Below are 15912 nucleotides of genomic sequence, written 5' to 3'. Positions count from 1 at the left end.
ATTAAAGGACAGACTGTAGCTAAGGTTAGCTAAACTATTTGCACACATATTAAAGTTGAAGGACAGACTGCAGCTAAGGTTAGCTAAACTAGTAGCACTGGCAATAAAGTTAAAGGACAGACTGTAGCTAATGTTAAACTATTAGCACAAACAATACAGTTAAAGGACAGACTGCAGCTAAGGTTAGCTAAACTATGAGCACAGGCATTAAAGTTAAAGGACAGACTGTAGCTAATGCTAGTTAAACTATTAGCACAAATATTAAAGTTAAAGGACAGACTGCAGCTAAGGTTAGCTAAACTATTAGCACAGGCAATAAAGTTAAAGGACAGACTGTAGCTAATGTTAAACTATTAGCACAAACAATAAAGTTAAAGGACAGACTGCAGCTAAGGTTAGCTAAACTATGAGCACAGGCATTAAAGTTAAAGGACAGACTGTAGCTAATGTTAGTTAAACTATTAGCACAAATATTAAAGTTAAAGGACAGACTGCAGCTAAGGTTAGCTAAACTATTAGCTCAGGCATTAAAGTTAAAGGACAGACTGTAGCTAATGTTAGTTAAACTATTAGCACAAACATTAAAGTTAAAGGACAGACTGTAGCTAATGTTAGCTAAACTATTAGCACATACATTAAAGTTAAAGGACAGACTGTAACAGAGGTTAGCTAAACTATTAGCACACATATTAGTTTATTCCCACACAGCAGTGATGTTTTTTTCCACATACACATTTTGCTCTAAAATCACTCCGCTCAACGCTTCCCTTTCATTTTCCAGAGCAGCAGCACAGTTACCTAGAAAAAGACTATGCACAGGGTGAATATTATTATATTTAACCCTTAAAACCTCCTGGGAACATTTCCTGCCATTCAGTTTTTTATTGTTGACTGTTTAATCTCATCATTCTGACTGTTTAATCCCATCATTCTGCCTGTTCAATCTCACCATTCTGACTTCTTAATCTCATCATCCTGACTGTTTACTCTCATCATTCTGATTGTTTAATCTCACCATTCTGACTGTTTAATCTCATTATTCTGATTGTTTAATCTCACCATTCTGACTGTTTAATCTCATCATTCTGACTGTTTAATCTGACTGTTTAATGTCACATTCTGACTGTTTAATCTCACCATTATGACTCATGTGGAGGATAAAAGTGGTAGAAAATGAATGAATGAATGAATTAATGAATGAATGAATTAATTAATATCATAATTTCGCATGTTTTTGTTGCTTTGTTTTTTTATTGCTGGAAACAGGCGTCCATACATTTGTGATGAACTGGAATAATCTGCTTTATTTCACTAATTATCACACTGAACATCCTTTAAACTCTAAACACACACACAGACACATGCAGTGAAGTTACAGTTCAGTTACCTTGACAGTGAACACAGGTGTTTGTTCACAGGTGAATGTATCATCAGTACGAGGACATTAGTTAGTTAATGTATAATTACAGAGACAGATACTCTTCCTTTTACAGGAAGCAAATATTGGAAACAAGAGGTAAAGTTCAAGATGTAAAACCATTTTTTTAATCATTGTCTTCAACTAAAGAAAGAAAAATATAGAACCTACATTTAGACCTCATAACAGTTTTTTCAGAACTCTTCCTCTGTTTTTATCTCTCTGCTCATTTGCAAGTGAAATAGTCTGTTTGTGTGTGTGTGTGTGTGTGTGTGTGTGAGGGTGTGTGAAGCAGGCTGCACACACACACCACCCCCTCACTGTCTGTACTAATGGACACTTTGTCATCCTCATTATGTCTCATATCTGTCTTACTTGTATATATATACATATAATACACAGTTTCTACAGTAAACGTGATATTAGTAGTACATAAATACACAGTTTCTACACTAAACATGACATTAGTAGTACATAAATACACATTTTCTACAGTAGATGTGACATTAGTAGTACATAAATACACATTTTCTACAGTAGACGTGACATTAGTAGTACATAAATACACAGTTTCTACAGTAGACGTGACATTAGTAGTACATACATTAGCTGATGCTGTCTTTTGTCCTCGCTGCAGACATGGCTCATTCGGGTGGCCAGCAGGGCGAGATGACAGAATACAAAAAGATTCTCATCAAACGGGACTTGGAGATGGGCGTGGTCATGACCGTGTTTCGGCAGAAAGTGGAGCGCCTGACTGTGCAGGTCATCATGGAGACACGTCAGGTGGCGTGGACGCGCACTGCAGACAAGACCGACGGTGTTTGTAAGTATCAGCGCCACGAAGGTTCAGCTGAGACGTGGCGTCCTGAGAAAAACCTGATGATAATTATCTGCTAAAGTCTAAGTCAAAGATCATTTAGAGCCCAGATTCTAACTGTAGGAACATCTGTTACATCTGATATTTCAATGTATCAAAATAGCTGCTCAAAAAGATGCAACGAGACAGAAGAGTAAAAATATGTATCATTTTAAGAATATAATGAGAATAAAATTGGCTCGAGGATAGAGCCACGAGGAACACCTCAGGTTACTGTAGCAGTTTTTACGGTTACTTTGACCGGAAAACCTGAGTAAGTATTTTATTTGTGATTGTACAGAACTTTGTGATTTTTTAAATCTGTGATTATATAAATAAACTTTACTTCCTTACATAAACTTTGAGGAGAATGTCAGATAATAACCAGGTTAAAATATATTCTTCTTCTGAGATGATGATGGAACAATGAATCACATCCCTCTGCAACTAAAACACTGTGTGTGTGTGTGTGTGTGTGTTGTTTTGTGTTTCAGTGGACTTGTTTGAGATCAGAGAAATTCGTCCTGGAAGAAACTCTAAGGACTTTGAGCGCTTCAGAGACGGGAAGGACAAACACAGCGACAGCAGCTGCTTCACTATCTTCTATGGCTCCCAGTTTGTCCTCAACACCCTGAGTCTGGGAGGTGAGCTCCTTTTGTTTATTCTTAAACAGATTTATTCTTAAACAGATTTATTCTTAAACAGATTTTCAACGTCATCAACCCCAACATGGGATTCTAAGATGGCTGCCCCTTCACTGTCTGTGCTCAACCAGTGGCAACATGAAAAAATAAAGACCTGGCAACCTGTCGTGATTTCCTCTTTGTCTTTGTTTATTCTCGATGTTTGCGATTGTTTTTGTTTTTTTCAGCTGATTCTGTGGACGAGGCTCAGAAGTGGCTGCTTGGACTAGAGCTGCTGAGGCAGGAGACGGTGGCAGCTCCGACTCCAGTCCTCATCGAGAGGTCGCTGCATGAATTCACACTCAACTTTTACTGATTCACTACAGTTTTTACTTTTTCACACTCAACTTTTACTGATTCACTACAGTTTTTACTTTTTCACACTCAGTTTCTACTGATTCACACTTAACTTTTACTAATTCACACTCAACTTTTACTGATTCACTACAGTTTTTACTTTTTCACACTCAGTTTCTACTGATTCACACTCAATTTCTACTCAGTTTCTACTGATTCACACTCAGTTTTCTACTGATTCACACTCAACTTTTACTGATTCACTAATTTTGACTTTTTTACAATCAGTTTCTACTGATTCACATTCAGCTTCTACTTATTTACACTCAGTTTCTACTGATACACACTCAACTATTACTGATTCACACTAAACTATTACTGATTCACACTCAACTATTACTGATTCACACTCAACTTTTAGTGTTCACACTCAACCTTTAATGATTCACTAAAATTTGGACTTTTTCACAATCAGTTTCTACTGATTTACACTCAGTTTCTACTGATCCACACTCAGTTTCTACTGATTTACACTCAGTTTCTACTGATTTACACTCAGTTTCTACTGATTCACACTCAGTTTCTACTGATTCACACTCAACTTTTACTGTCTCACACTCAACGTTTACTGATTAATTAATTTTTACTTTAATTTACACAAAATGTTCACTGATTGACACTTTTTATTGATTCACTCAAGTTTACTGATTCACACTCAGTTTTTACTAATTCACACTGTTTTTACGTATTCACACTTGGTTTTACCAATTTACACTCAATTGTTTTTATGATTCACACTTAATTTTTACTTTAACTTACACACACTTTTCACTGATTCACACTTTTTAGTGATTCACTACAGTTTTTACTAATCCACACTCAACTTCTACTAATTCACACTGTTTTTACTTACTCACACTTGGTTTTACCAATTTACACAAAAAAATGTATGATTCCCACTTCATTTATACTTTCATTTACACAAAATTTCCACTGATTCACACTTACTTTTTACTAAATTTCTTACAGATTCACACTAGGTTTTCACTTATTCACACTCAATTTTGACTGATTCATATTCAGTTTTCTGATTCACCCTCATTAATCCACTCACTCATGTCTGTGTTGTTTTCACCACAGCTGGCTGAGGAAGCAGATGTATTCTGTTAATCAGACCAAAACAAACAGGTACTGTACGTATAAATCATCTCTTCACATAAATGAACAGAAAGATTGATTTCAGCCACTTAACTCATTGACTGCTATAGATGTCAATTCGATCACTGCTCCTAAAATGGCTGGCAGCCAATGAAAAGACTCACGTTATATAATCTACGTCATTTTAAATCTACAATATCTTTAAGGACACGTCCACGTCTTTATCTCACTGTGAGAGAGACTTTGCCAACAGGAAAGTGAAGGTTGTAATGCACTCACTCTCCCACACCAAACCCCTGTCTCGTGTGGTCACTTTGTGTCACTGAGGTCAAACTGAACGAAGGATTTTTTAGGCTGAATTCACAAAATGACATATTTGAACTTAGTGATGCAGGCTGCAGTGGATCGACAACTCCTGTGTGTTGTGATGTTAAAATCACTGGTTTTCTCTATGGACTTTGGTGGGAGCAGCCATTGTATGAGCATTAACAGTTTGTACAGAGTAAATCTGTGTCCTTCACAGGATCTCCTTAAAGGAAATGAAAGGTCTTCTTCCTTTACTCAACTACAAGGCTCCAAGCTCTCGGGTTCTCAAAGACAAGTTCCAGGTTCACACTTTATCTCCTCCTCACTTCACATCACGTCTTCACTGATCCCACAATTCATCCAACTGTGAACGAAGTGTCTGTTTTAGCCGGTGCTTTTATTTTCTGTTGTCACAGGAAGTGGGAGCAAAGAAAGATCACCTGGACTTTGAGCAGTTTCATAAATTGTACAACCTCATAATGTTTGAACAGAACGAGGTGAGTCCCGATCGATCACATTGGTCATGTATCTGCTGTAAACACTGAATATGTGTTTGTAAACATGTCTGTTTTCTCAAACTCAGATCCTCGATGAGTTCAAACAGGACTCATGTGCTTTTATTCTGGGGTGAGACTGTTGTTTTATTATTTTAACTTTACGAAACAGCAGCCAGTGAAGTGTGTGTGTGTTTCACTGTGGGTCTGCTGTTATTTCACAGTAACACAGATAAACCAGACGCCTCTGTGGTTCTGCTCCATGACTTCCAGCGATTCCTCATCTACCAGCAAAAGGTAACGCAACCGTCAGCGTGAATAGCTCATAAAGAATTGGAAGAAATCTGCAACTTTGACCTACAGTGAACTTTTCATAGCAACATCACAAAAGACTTCCCAGGAAAGTGAAGTTTGTAAACCACTCACTCTCCAACACCAAAGTCCATAGAGAAAATCAGTGATTTTAACATCACACACACAGGAGTTGTTGATCCACCGCTGCCTCCATCACTAAGTTCAAATGTCTTGTTTTGTCACTTCTGCATTTAAAATCCTTTGTTCAGATTAACCTCAGTGACACAAAGTGACCACATGAGGCAGCAGTAGAGCAGTAGCTCCTGTGTCCCTGCGAGCTAAAATCACTGATTTTCTCTATGAGGTTTGGTGTGGTAGTGTTTTTTTGCAAAGCAAGTCTGTTGTGACATCACTTGTCTTTGTTGTCTCTGCTGCTTTTGTCCCTCAGGAATCCTGGGCCTCCGATCTGAACCAGGTCAGAGAACTCATGACCACCTTCATCGACGACACCATGAGAAAAACCAACGACCCTGAGTTCACCGTCGGTGAAGTAAGCTGTCGCGTTCTCTCGTATCGCTCTCCAGAGTTATTAACACAGCTCGTGACAACTTACCTGACTGACTGCTACTTGACTGTGTTCTCTCCTAGTTCCTGGGTTTCCTGTTCTCTAAGGAGAATTCTCTGTGGGATGACAAGTTCTCAGAGATGAACCACCTGGACATGAACAATCCTCTGTCCCACTACTGGATCAGCTCCTCTCACAACACGTCAGTATCTGACAAAATAAACACACAAACGGTCTTATTACACCACTACTCTATTGTAGTAATACATTTTTACAACACATATATAACATGTCAGTACCTCACAAACACTATTAGTTACTAAGTAGTTACTACCGCTTTATTACACCAGTAAGGTCACCACACTGTTACATACGTAGTACGTAGTAGTTACTACCATATCATTATATGAGTAATCAGTAAAAGTATACAGTTGTTACTATGTTACTACATGATTACTCTGTAGTTACTGCTATGTTATTACATGGGTGCTCAATAGTTGTTACATAAGTACACAATTACACTATTTGGTGTGTAGCCAGAAGTGATGAATATATTTCAAAATCTACTTATAGTTCCAAAATCTACTTATAGTTCCAAAATCTACTTAAGTTCCAAAATCTACTTATAGTTCCAAAATCTACTTAAGTTCCAAAATCTACTTATAGTTCCAAAATCTACTTATAGTTCCAAAATCTACTTAAGTTCCAAAATCTACTTATAATTCCAAAATCTACTTATAATTCCAAAATCTACTTACCGTATTTTCCACACTATAGGGCACACTGGATTATAAGTGGTCTATTTTGGAACTTTTTTCATATATAAAGCTATAAGACTATAAGGCGCATTAAGCAAAACAAAACAGTCAGATAAGTCAGTCAGTTCACAATAACTCTCAACATTGTTCAAATGTTAATGAGCGTATTCACAATAACTCTCAAAATTGTTCAGTTTACACGTGAAATACAACACAATACACTCACTTTTTCAGTTCATCCCTCGTCCACAAATCCCTCAAATTCTTCATCTTCAGTGTCCGAGTTTAACAGTTGGGTGATTACTGCATCCAGCATGCCCGGATCCCTCTCGTCATTATCCGAGTCAGTGTCGTTGCTGTTACCTGGCAGTTCAGTGATGATTCCGGCCTTCGTGAAAGCTCGGACCACAGTTGAGAGTGATACCTGAGCCCAGGCATCCACGATCCATTGGCACATAGTGGCGTATCTCCCTGTCTTGGTGAATGTGTGTTCACCTTCTGTCATCCACTGCTCCCACGCAGCTCGCAGTTTAGCTTTGAACGCCCTGTTGACACCAATATCTAGTGGTTGGAGTTCTTTAGTTAATCCACCCGGAATGATGGCTGTGCTCACTTGGTTTTTGACAGCGTCGGTGAGATGGGCGCACATGGAGTCGCAGATCAATAGGGACAGAGATTTGTGGAAAAAGCCATCCGGTCTCTTCACGTAAATTTCTCTCAGCCACTCACTCATCTTTTCCTCGTCCAACCAGCCCTTCGGGTTAGCTTTGATGATGACGCCGGCTGGAAACTTTTCTTTTGGCCCACAAAATCGATTCGAGGTCAGCAAGCACAACCAGAATTAATCCATATATAAGGAACTCCGGATTATAAGGCGCACTGTCGTTTTTTGAGAAAATAAAAGGCTTGTAAGTGCGCCCTATAGTGTGGAAAATACGGTAAATTCCAAAATCTACTTATAGTTCCAAAATCTAGTTATAATTCCAAAAACTTCTTAAAGTTCCAAAATCTACCTATAATTCCAAAAACTTCTTAACGTACCAAAATCTATTTATAGTTCCAAAATCTACTTATAATTCCAAAAACTTCTTAAAGTTCCATAATCTACCTATAATTCCAAAAACTTCTTAACGTTCCAAAATCTATTTATAGTTCCAAAATCTACTTATAGTTCCAAAATGTATTTATAATCCAAAAACTTCTTAAAGTTCCAAAATCTACTTAAAATTCCAAAATCTATTTATAATTCCAAAATCTACTTGTAATTCCAAAATCTACTTATAGTTCCAAATTCTACTTCGGTTCCAAAATCTACTTATAGTTCCAAATTCTACTTCGGTTCCAAAATCTACTTATAGTTCCGAAATCTACTTGTAATTCCAAAATCTCCTTATAGTTCCAAATTCTACTTCAGTTCCAAAATCTACTTATAGTTCCAAAATCTACTTAAATTCAAAAATCTACTTATACGCACAAAAACGTCTTAAAGTTATTACTCATAATTGTGTGTGTGTGTGTGTGTGTGTGTTCCACAGTTACCTGACCGGTGATCAGCTGCGTAGTGAGTCGTCCACTGAGGCTTACGTGCGCTGCTTGCGTCTTGGCTGCCGCTGCGTGGAACGTCAGTATCAAACATCTGCTTCATGTCGTCACATTTCTGTGTGTGTGTGTGTGTGTGCGTGTGTGTGTGTGTGCGCGTGTGTGTGTGTGTGAAGGTCCTCTCAGCTTGTCATGTGTGTTGCCATGTAAATACTTCAATATCAGTGTGTGTGTGTGTGTGTGTGTGTGTGTATGTGTGCGTGTGTGTGTGTGTGCGCGTGTGTGAAGGTCCTCTCAGCTTGTCATGTGTGTTGCCATGTAAATACTTCAATATCAGTGTGTGTGTGTGTGTGTGTGTGTGTGTGTATGTGTGCGTGTGTGTTTGTGCGCGTGTGTGAAGGTCCTCTCAGCTTGTCATGTGTGTTGCCATGTAAATACTTCAATATCAGTGTGTGTGTGTGTTTTCATGTCAGTGGACTGTTGGGAAGGACCAGGGGAGCCCATCATCTACCACGGCTGGACCAGAACAACCAAGATCAAGTTTGAAGACGTGGTCAAAGCCATTAACGACCATGCGTTTGTCACGTCAGAGTAAGACTCACAAACCCTGCCTGTATCTTTCATCCTGTTCACACATCAATAACAGCTGCTGTGAAGAGAGCAGCTCAGACCCTTTATTACAGTCAGTAATCAGTTTAATCAGTTTAACCACTACCACTCACTCTCCCACACCAAAGCCCATAGAGAAAATCAGTGATTTTAGCTGGCGGGGGACACTCCTGCCTCGTGTGGTCACTTTGTGTCACTGAGGTTAATCGGAACAAAGTATTTTTAATGCCGAAGTGACAAAATAAGACATTTGAACTTAGTGATGGAGGCAGCAGTGGATCAACAACTCCTGTGTGTGTGATGTTAAAATCACTGATTTTCTCTATGGGCTTTGGTGTGGGAGAGTGAGTGGTTTACAAAAGTCTGTCTCACAGTGAGTTAAAGACTTGAACACGTTCTTCAGATATCGTAGATTAAATCTAATGTAATTATTAGTAAAAAACAAAACAAAAATGTTTCCAGTGTAACAGGTTAAAACAGAAAACCACTCACCCCCCCCCCCGGCAGGTTCCCGGTGATCTTGTCCATCGAGGAGCACTGTCCGTTAGACCAGCAGCGTCAGATGGCTCGCATCTTCAGAGACGTGTTTGGAAACAAACTGCTGACAGAACCTGTGGAGCTGATGGCCGAGCACCTTCCTTCACCCACACAGCTGAAGGGCAAGATCATCATCAAGGTCTGCCTGTACACGTGTGTGTACACGTGTGTGTGTGTGTGTACACGTGTGTTGTCATTTTTCTTTTTTTTGTCCTTGTGCAGCACAAGAAGCTCAGTGTGGAGGGAGGAGAAGTCCCTAAAGACCTGAGGAAGGGGCAGAAACAGGGAGACCTGGAGATCTGGGATCCTGTGGACCAGGTACTGCAGCCCTTACTGTCCCACAGGTCAAACCAGGGCCGGCCCAAGCCTGTATAGGGTCCTAAACTGAATTATTTTGGGGCCCCCTCGTCCCAGCACCAAAGCATAGACACTTTAGGTTTTTTAGAGGGCAGTAAAATCACTGTGTGATGATACTGAGGTGGAATTCAACACAGTGTTAAGTCTCTCTCTCTCTCTCTCTCTCTCTCTCTCTCTCTCCCTCGCTCTCTCTCTCTCTCTCTCTCTCTCTCTCTCTCAGCTGTGGAAGAAACATTACTGCGTGATCCGAGACGATAAGCTGTACTACGCTGAGGAGGAGGAGGAGGAGGAGGAGCAGGTGGAAGATCCCAGGAAGGTGAGATCACACCTGTGTCCTATCGTCTATCAAATATGTCAAAAAAGTGTCAGAAAGTCATTTACTGTAATTAATGATCAAAAGTACATAACGTGAGTGAGTGAGTGAGTGAGTGTCTAAGTGAGTGCCTGAGTGAGTGTGTGAGTGAGTGACTTTGTCTTTTTGTGCGTCTCAGTACAAAGACCTCCATAGTTGTGAGCGAGTGTCTGAGTGAGTGCCTGAGTGAGTGAGTGAGTGAGTGACTTTGTCTTTTTGTGCGTCTCAGTACAAAGACCTCCATAGTTGTGAGCGAGTGTCTGAGTGAGTGCCTGAGTGAGTGTGTAAGTGAGTGAGTGAGTGACTTTGTCTTTTTGTGCGTCTCAGTACAAAGACCTCCATAGTTGTGAGCGAGTGTCTGAGTGAGTGCCTGAGTGAGTGAGTGAGTGAGTGACTTTGTCTTTTTGTGCGTCTCAGTACAAAGACCTCCATAGTTGTGAGTGAGTGTCTGAGTAAGTGCCTGAGTGAGTGTGTAAGTGAGTGAGTGAGTGACTTTGTCTTTTTGTGCGTCTCAGTACAAAGACCTCCATAGTTGTGAGTGAGTGTCTGAGTGAGTGCCTGAGTGAGTGTGTAAGTGAGTGAGTGAGTGAGTGACTTTGTCTTTTTGTGCGTCTCAGTACAAAGACCTCCATAGTTGTGAGTGAGTGAGTGACTTTGTCTTTTTGTGCGTCTCAGTACAAAGACCTCCATAGTTGTGAGTGAGTGCCTGAGTGAGTGTCTGAGTGAGTGTCTGAGTGAGTGACTTTGTCTTTTTGTGCGTCTCAGTACAAAGACCTCCATAGTTGTGAGCGAGTGTCTGAGTGAGTGCCTGAGTGAGTGAGTGACTTTGTCTTTTTGTGCGTCTCAGTACAAAGACCTCCATAGTTGTGAGTGAGTGTCTGAGTAAGTGCCTGAGTGAGTGTGTAAGTGAGTGAGTGAGTGACTTTGTCTTTTTGTGCGTCTCAGTACAAAGACCTCCATAGTTGTGAGTGAGTGTCTGAGTGAGTGCCTGAGTGAGTGTGTAAGTGAGTGAGTGACTTTGTCTTTTTGTGCGTCTCAGTACAAAGACCTCCATAGTTGTGAGTGAGTGTCTGAGTGAGTGTGTAAGTGAGTGAGTGAGTGACTTTGTCTTTTTGTGCGTCTCAGTACAAAGACCTCCATAGTTGTGAGTGAGTGTCTGAGTGAGTGCCTGAGTGAGTGTGTAAGTGAGTGAGTGAGTGACTTTGTCTTTTTGTGCGTCTCAGTACAAAGACCTCCACAGTTGTGAGTGAGTGGTGACTTTGTCTTTTTGTGCGTCTCAGTACAAAGACCTCCATAGTTGTGAGTGAGTGTCTGAGTGAGTGAGTGGGTGAGTGAGTGACTTTGTCTTTTTGTGCGTCTCAGTACAAAGACCTCCACAGTTGTGAGTGAGTGAGTGACTGGGTGAGTGAGTGACTTTGTCTTTTTGTGCGTCTCAGTACAAAGACCTCCACAGTTGTGAGTGAGTGAGTGAGTGAGTGGGTGAGTGAGTGACTTTGTCTTTTTGTGCGTCTCAGTACAAAGACCTCCACAGTCATGAGCCGTGGTTTCATGGTCGTATGAAGGACAGCAGAGTGGCAGCTGAGCGACTCATCCACAGCTACTGCACAGAGAACGCAGGGATGGACGGGACCTTCCTGGTGCGAGAGAGCGAGACCTACGTACTGTCATTCTGGTACCACTTCATCTGCACATGTTAGAATGGAGATTCTCTGTCGTAAGCTCCTCCCACCAGATAAACATGGACAAATGATCCAATGTGATCTCTCCATCTCCGCCCACTTTCGAAACAACTTTCAAACATCACGTTATGAATCGAGCAAAACAAAAAAACTAACCACAAAATCAAAAATACACAAAAGCTACACTACAAACATTTGAATTATAACATGAATTATGTGAACAAAAAACTGTCGTTTTACAAATAACATGACTACAAAATGCCACAAAATATTTTAATCTAACTAAACAACTGCCTATGTTTTGGGGGCGGAGCTATGAGCACTGGTCTGACCGTAGGGGGAGGGGTTTTACAGACCTATGCTTTAAACATAGTTTTTAATAATCACAAATCTGGTGGGGTTTTTTCAGGCACAGTGGGCGGGTCCAGCACTGCCGTATTCGCTCGGGTTCAGATGGAGGCCCCACCTACTTCTACCTGACGCCCCACCTGCACAAGCCCAGCATTTACGCACTGATCCAGCACTACAGAGAGAACCCGCTCCGCTGCCAGGACTTCGAGCTTCGCCTCACCGAAGCTGTCCCACAGCCCAACCCTCACCTGAGAGAAGGGTTTGTCTCATTCATTCATTCATTCATTCATTCGTTCATTAATCAGCGTTCATCAGTATTCACCAAAAGTCCGAACCAAGTGATTCTGTTTTTTAAAAAGAGAGAAGAAGAGAAGGTCTGAACAAACATGAAAGAATATAGTTATAGATAAGATTTATAGAAGTTATAGAACTTTTATACAACACAACTTATATATAACACAACTTATATACAACACAACTTATATATAACACAACTTATATACAACACAACTAATATACAACACAACTAATATATAACACAACTTATATATAACACAACTTATATACAACACAAATTATATACAACATAACTTATATACAACACAACTAATATACAACACAACTAATATATAAGACAACTTATATACAACATAACTTATATACAACACAACTTATATACAACACAACTATTATATAAGACAACTAATATATAACACAACTTATATACAACACAACTAATATATAAGACAACTTATATACAACATAACTTATATACAACACAACTAATATATAACACAACTTATATATAACACAACTTATATACAACACAAATTATATACAACACAACTTATATACAACACAACCAATATACAACACAACTAATATATAAGACAACTTATATACAACATAACTTATATACAACACAACTAATATATAACACAACTTATATACAACACAACTTATATATAACACAAATTATATACAACATAACTTATATACAACACAACTTATATACAACACAACTAATATATAACACAACTTATATACAACACAACTTATATACAACACAACTAATATATAACACAACTTATATACAACACAACTTATATACAACACAACTTATATACAACACAACTAATATATAACACAACTTATATACAACACAACTTATATACAACACAACTAATATATAACACAACTTATATACAACACAACTATCTCAAGTCTGAGAACACCATCCCAACTGTGAAATATAGGGGTGGCAGCATTACATTACATTACATTATTACATGTCATTTAGCAGACGCTTTTATCCAAAGCGACTTACAATAAGTGCATTTAAACATTTGGGTACAAATAAGAGCTAGAAGTAAGTAAGAGCTTCAAGTAAACCAAACTATGAAGTGCTAGTCGTAAGTGCGATGTTTAGGTGTTTTTTTGTTTTTTTGTTGTCGTCGTCGTCATCGTCTTAGTCGTGGTAGAGTCGGAAGAAATGTTTTTAGTCGGCAACGGAAGATGTGGAGGCTTTCCGCTGTCCGGATGTCGAGGGGGAGCTCGTTCCACCATTTGGGAGCTAGGACAGTGAACAGTCTCGAGTTCTGTGAATGCCTCTGCGATCCTCTCAGTGAGGGGGCAGCGAGCCGGTTTGCCGATGCAGAGCGAAGTGGGCGGGCTGGGGTGTAGGTTTTGATCATGTCCTGGATGTAGGCTGGACCGGATCCGTTTGTAGCATGGAACGCAAGCACTAGAGTCTTGAAGCGGATGCGAGCAGCTACAGGAAGCCAGTGAAGGGAGCGGAGCAGAGGTGTAGTGTGGGAGAATTTTGGTAAGTTGAAGACCAGTCGAGCTGCTGCATTCTGGATGAGTTGCAGGGGTCGTATGGCACACGCAGGGAGACCAGCCAGGAGGGAGTTGCAGTAGTCCAAGCGTGAGATGACAAGAGCCTGGACCAGAACCCGTGCCGCCTTCTGGGTTAGAAGAGGCCGTATCCTTCTGATGTTGTGCAACATGTATCTGCAAGATCGAGCTGTTGCAGCAATGTTGGCAGTGAGGGAGAGATGGTCATCAAGTGTCACACCCAGGTTCCTTGCGGTATGAGACGGAGTTACCACAGAGTTGTCGAGGGTGATGGTTAGGTCTGTGGTGGGAGAGCCCTTTCCTGGGAGAAAAAGAAACTCAGTCTTGTCGAGATTGAGTTTCAGGTGATGGTCAGACATCCACTGAGAGATGTCGGTCAGACAAGCGGAGATCCGTTCTGCTACATGTGTGTCGGAGCTGGGAAACGAGAGAATGAGTTGGGTGTCGTCGGCGTAGCTGTGATAGGAAAAACCATGAGAGAGAATAACAGAACCAAGAGAGTTGGTGTATAGAGAGAAGAGGAGAGGGCCCAAGACAGAACCCTGAGGGACCCCAGTAGCTAGAGGACAGGGTTCCGACACAGATCCTCTCCAGGTTACTCTGTATGTTCGGTTTTGAAGATAGGACGAGAGTAGGGTAAGTGCAGATCCTGAGACACCTAGTTCTTGAAGGGAGGAAATAAGGATCTGGTGGTTAACTGTGTCAAACGCTGCAGAAAGGTCCGAGAGGATGAGCACAGAGGAGAGAGAGGCAGCCCAGTGTGGAGTTGCTCAGTGACAGCAAGAAGTGCAGTTTCGGTCGGGTGACCTGCTTTAAAACCAGACTGAAGAGGATCAAGAAGGTTGTTCCGGTGAAGGTAGGAGGAGAGTTGATTAAAGATAGCACGCTCCAGAGTTTTGGAGAGAAAAGGAAGAAGAGAGACAGGTCTGTAGTTATTTACTTCAGACGGGTCAAGGGTGGTTTTTTTAAGGAGGGGGGTCACTCTGGCCTCTTTAAGAGAGTCCGGAAAGCAACCAAATGATAGAGATGTGTTAATGAGGTGGGTGAGGAAAGGAAGAAGATCAGAAGCAATTGACTGAAGAAGGTGAGAGGGGATAGGGTCAAGGGGGCAGGAGGTGGGGCGGGCAGAGGTTATTAGGGAAAGAACTTGATCCTGAGATAGAGGTGAAAGAGGATAGAGAAGGAGCTGAATTTGTGGTTGGTAGAGTGGTGAGATCAGGAGGTGGGGTTGAGAAAGAAGAGCGAATGTCATCTACTTTTTTTGTGAAGTAGTTGACAAAGTGAATTGGTAGAAGGGAGGAGGGAGGGTGGGGGGTCAAGGAGGTTAGAGAAGATCGAGAAAAGTTTTTTGGGGTTAGAGAAAGAGGATTGAATTTTAGTCTGATAGAAAGATTGTTTGGCTGCAGAGATAGAGGCAGTGAAGGTGGAGAGAAGAGAGTGATAGGAAAGCAGGTCGTCAGGGTGTTTTGATTTCCTCAATTTCCTTTCTGCTGCCCGTATCGTGGCTCTCTCAGCACGCACTGAGTCAGACAACCACGGGGCTGGGGAGGACTTACGAACCCGCCGTGAAGTAAGAGGACAGAGAGAGTCAAGAGAGGAGAACAGAGTAGAGAGAAATGTGTCTGTGGCAGAGTTGGGATGCATGAGGGAGAAGGAGTCAGCTGAAGGAAGTGCTGATAGAACAGTTGAGGAGAGAGAGGAGGGAGAGAGAGAGCGAATGTTACGACGGACAAGTGCAATATCTGATGAGATGAGACCATCAGATTGGGAGAGTGGGAGAGAGTAGGAAATGAAGAAATC

The 15912-nt window shown here is 40.9% G+C and overlaps 1 protein-coding gene across 1 annotated transcript in view; it reads left to right on the top strand.

Moving 5' to 3' along the window:
* The window catches only part of plcg2 (phospholipase C, gamma 2), a 43158-nt gene that overhangs the window by 3492 nt on the left and 23754 nt on the right, over positions 1-15912 (top strand). Inside the window, exons 4-20 of the mRNA XM_058645088.1 lie at positions 2055-2243; positions 2771-2920; positions 3148-3241; positions 4397-4444; positions 4938-5022; positions 5137-5217; positions 5304-5347; positions 5439-5511; positions 5957-6058; positions 6157-6275; positions 8367-8452; positions 8844-8961; positions 9487-9655; positions 9739-9834; positions 10094-10189; positions 11740-11897; positions 12314-12514. Of these exons, the coding sequence (XP_058501071.1) occupies positions 2057-2243; positions 2771-2920; positions 3148-3241; positions 4397-4444; positions 4938-5022; positions 5137-5217; positions 5304-5347; positions 5439-5511; positions 5957-6058; positions 6157-6275; positions 8367-8452; positions 8844-8961; positions 9487-9655; positions 9739-9834; positions 10094-10189; positions 11740-11897; positions 12314-12514 (1907 nt within the window). The 5' untranslated portion in view covers positions 2055-2056. The remainder of the gene's footprint in view (positions 1-2054; positions 2244-2770; positions 2921-3147; positions 3242-4396; positions 4445-4937; positions 5023-5136; positions 5218-5303; positions 5348-5438; positions 5512-5956; positions 6059-6156; positions 6276-8366; positions 8453-8843; positions 8962-9486; positions 9656-9738; positions 9835-10093; positions 10190-11739; positions 11898-12313; positions 12515-15912) is intronic.

Source organism: Solea solea, chromosome 12 (genome assembly GCF_958295425.1).
Source record: "Solea solea chromosome 12, fSolSol10.1, whole genome shotgun sequence".
NCBI lineage: Eukaryota > Metazoa > Chordata > Actinopteri > Pleuronectiformes > Soleidae > Solea > Solea solea.
The sequence above is the reverse complement of the archived record's forward strand: the minus strand, read 5'-3'. Positions and strand labels throughout refer to the sequence as shown.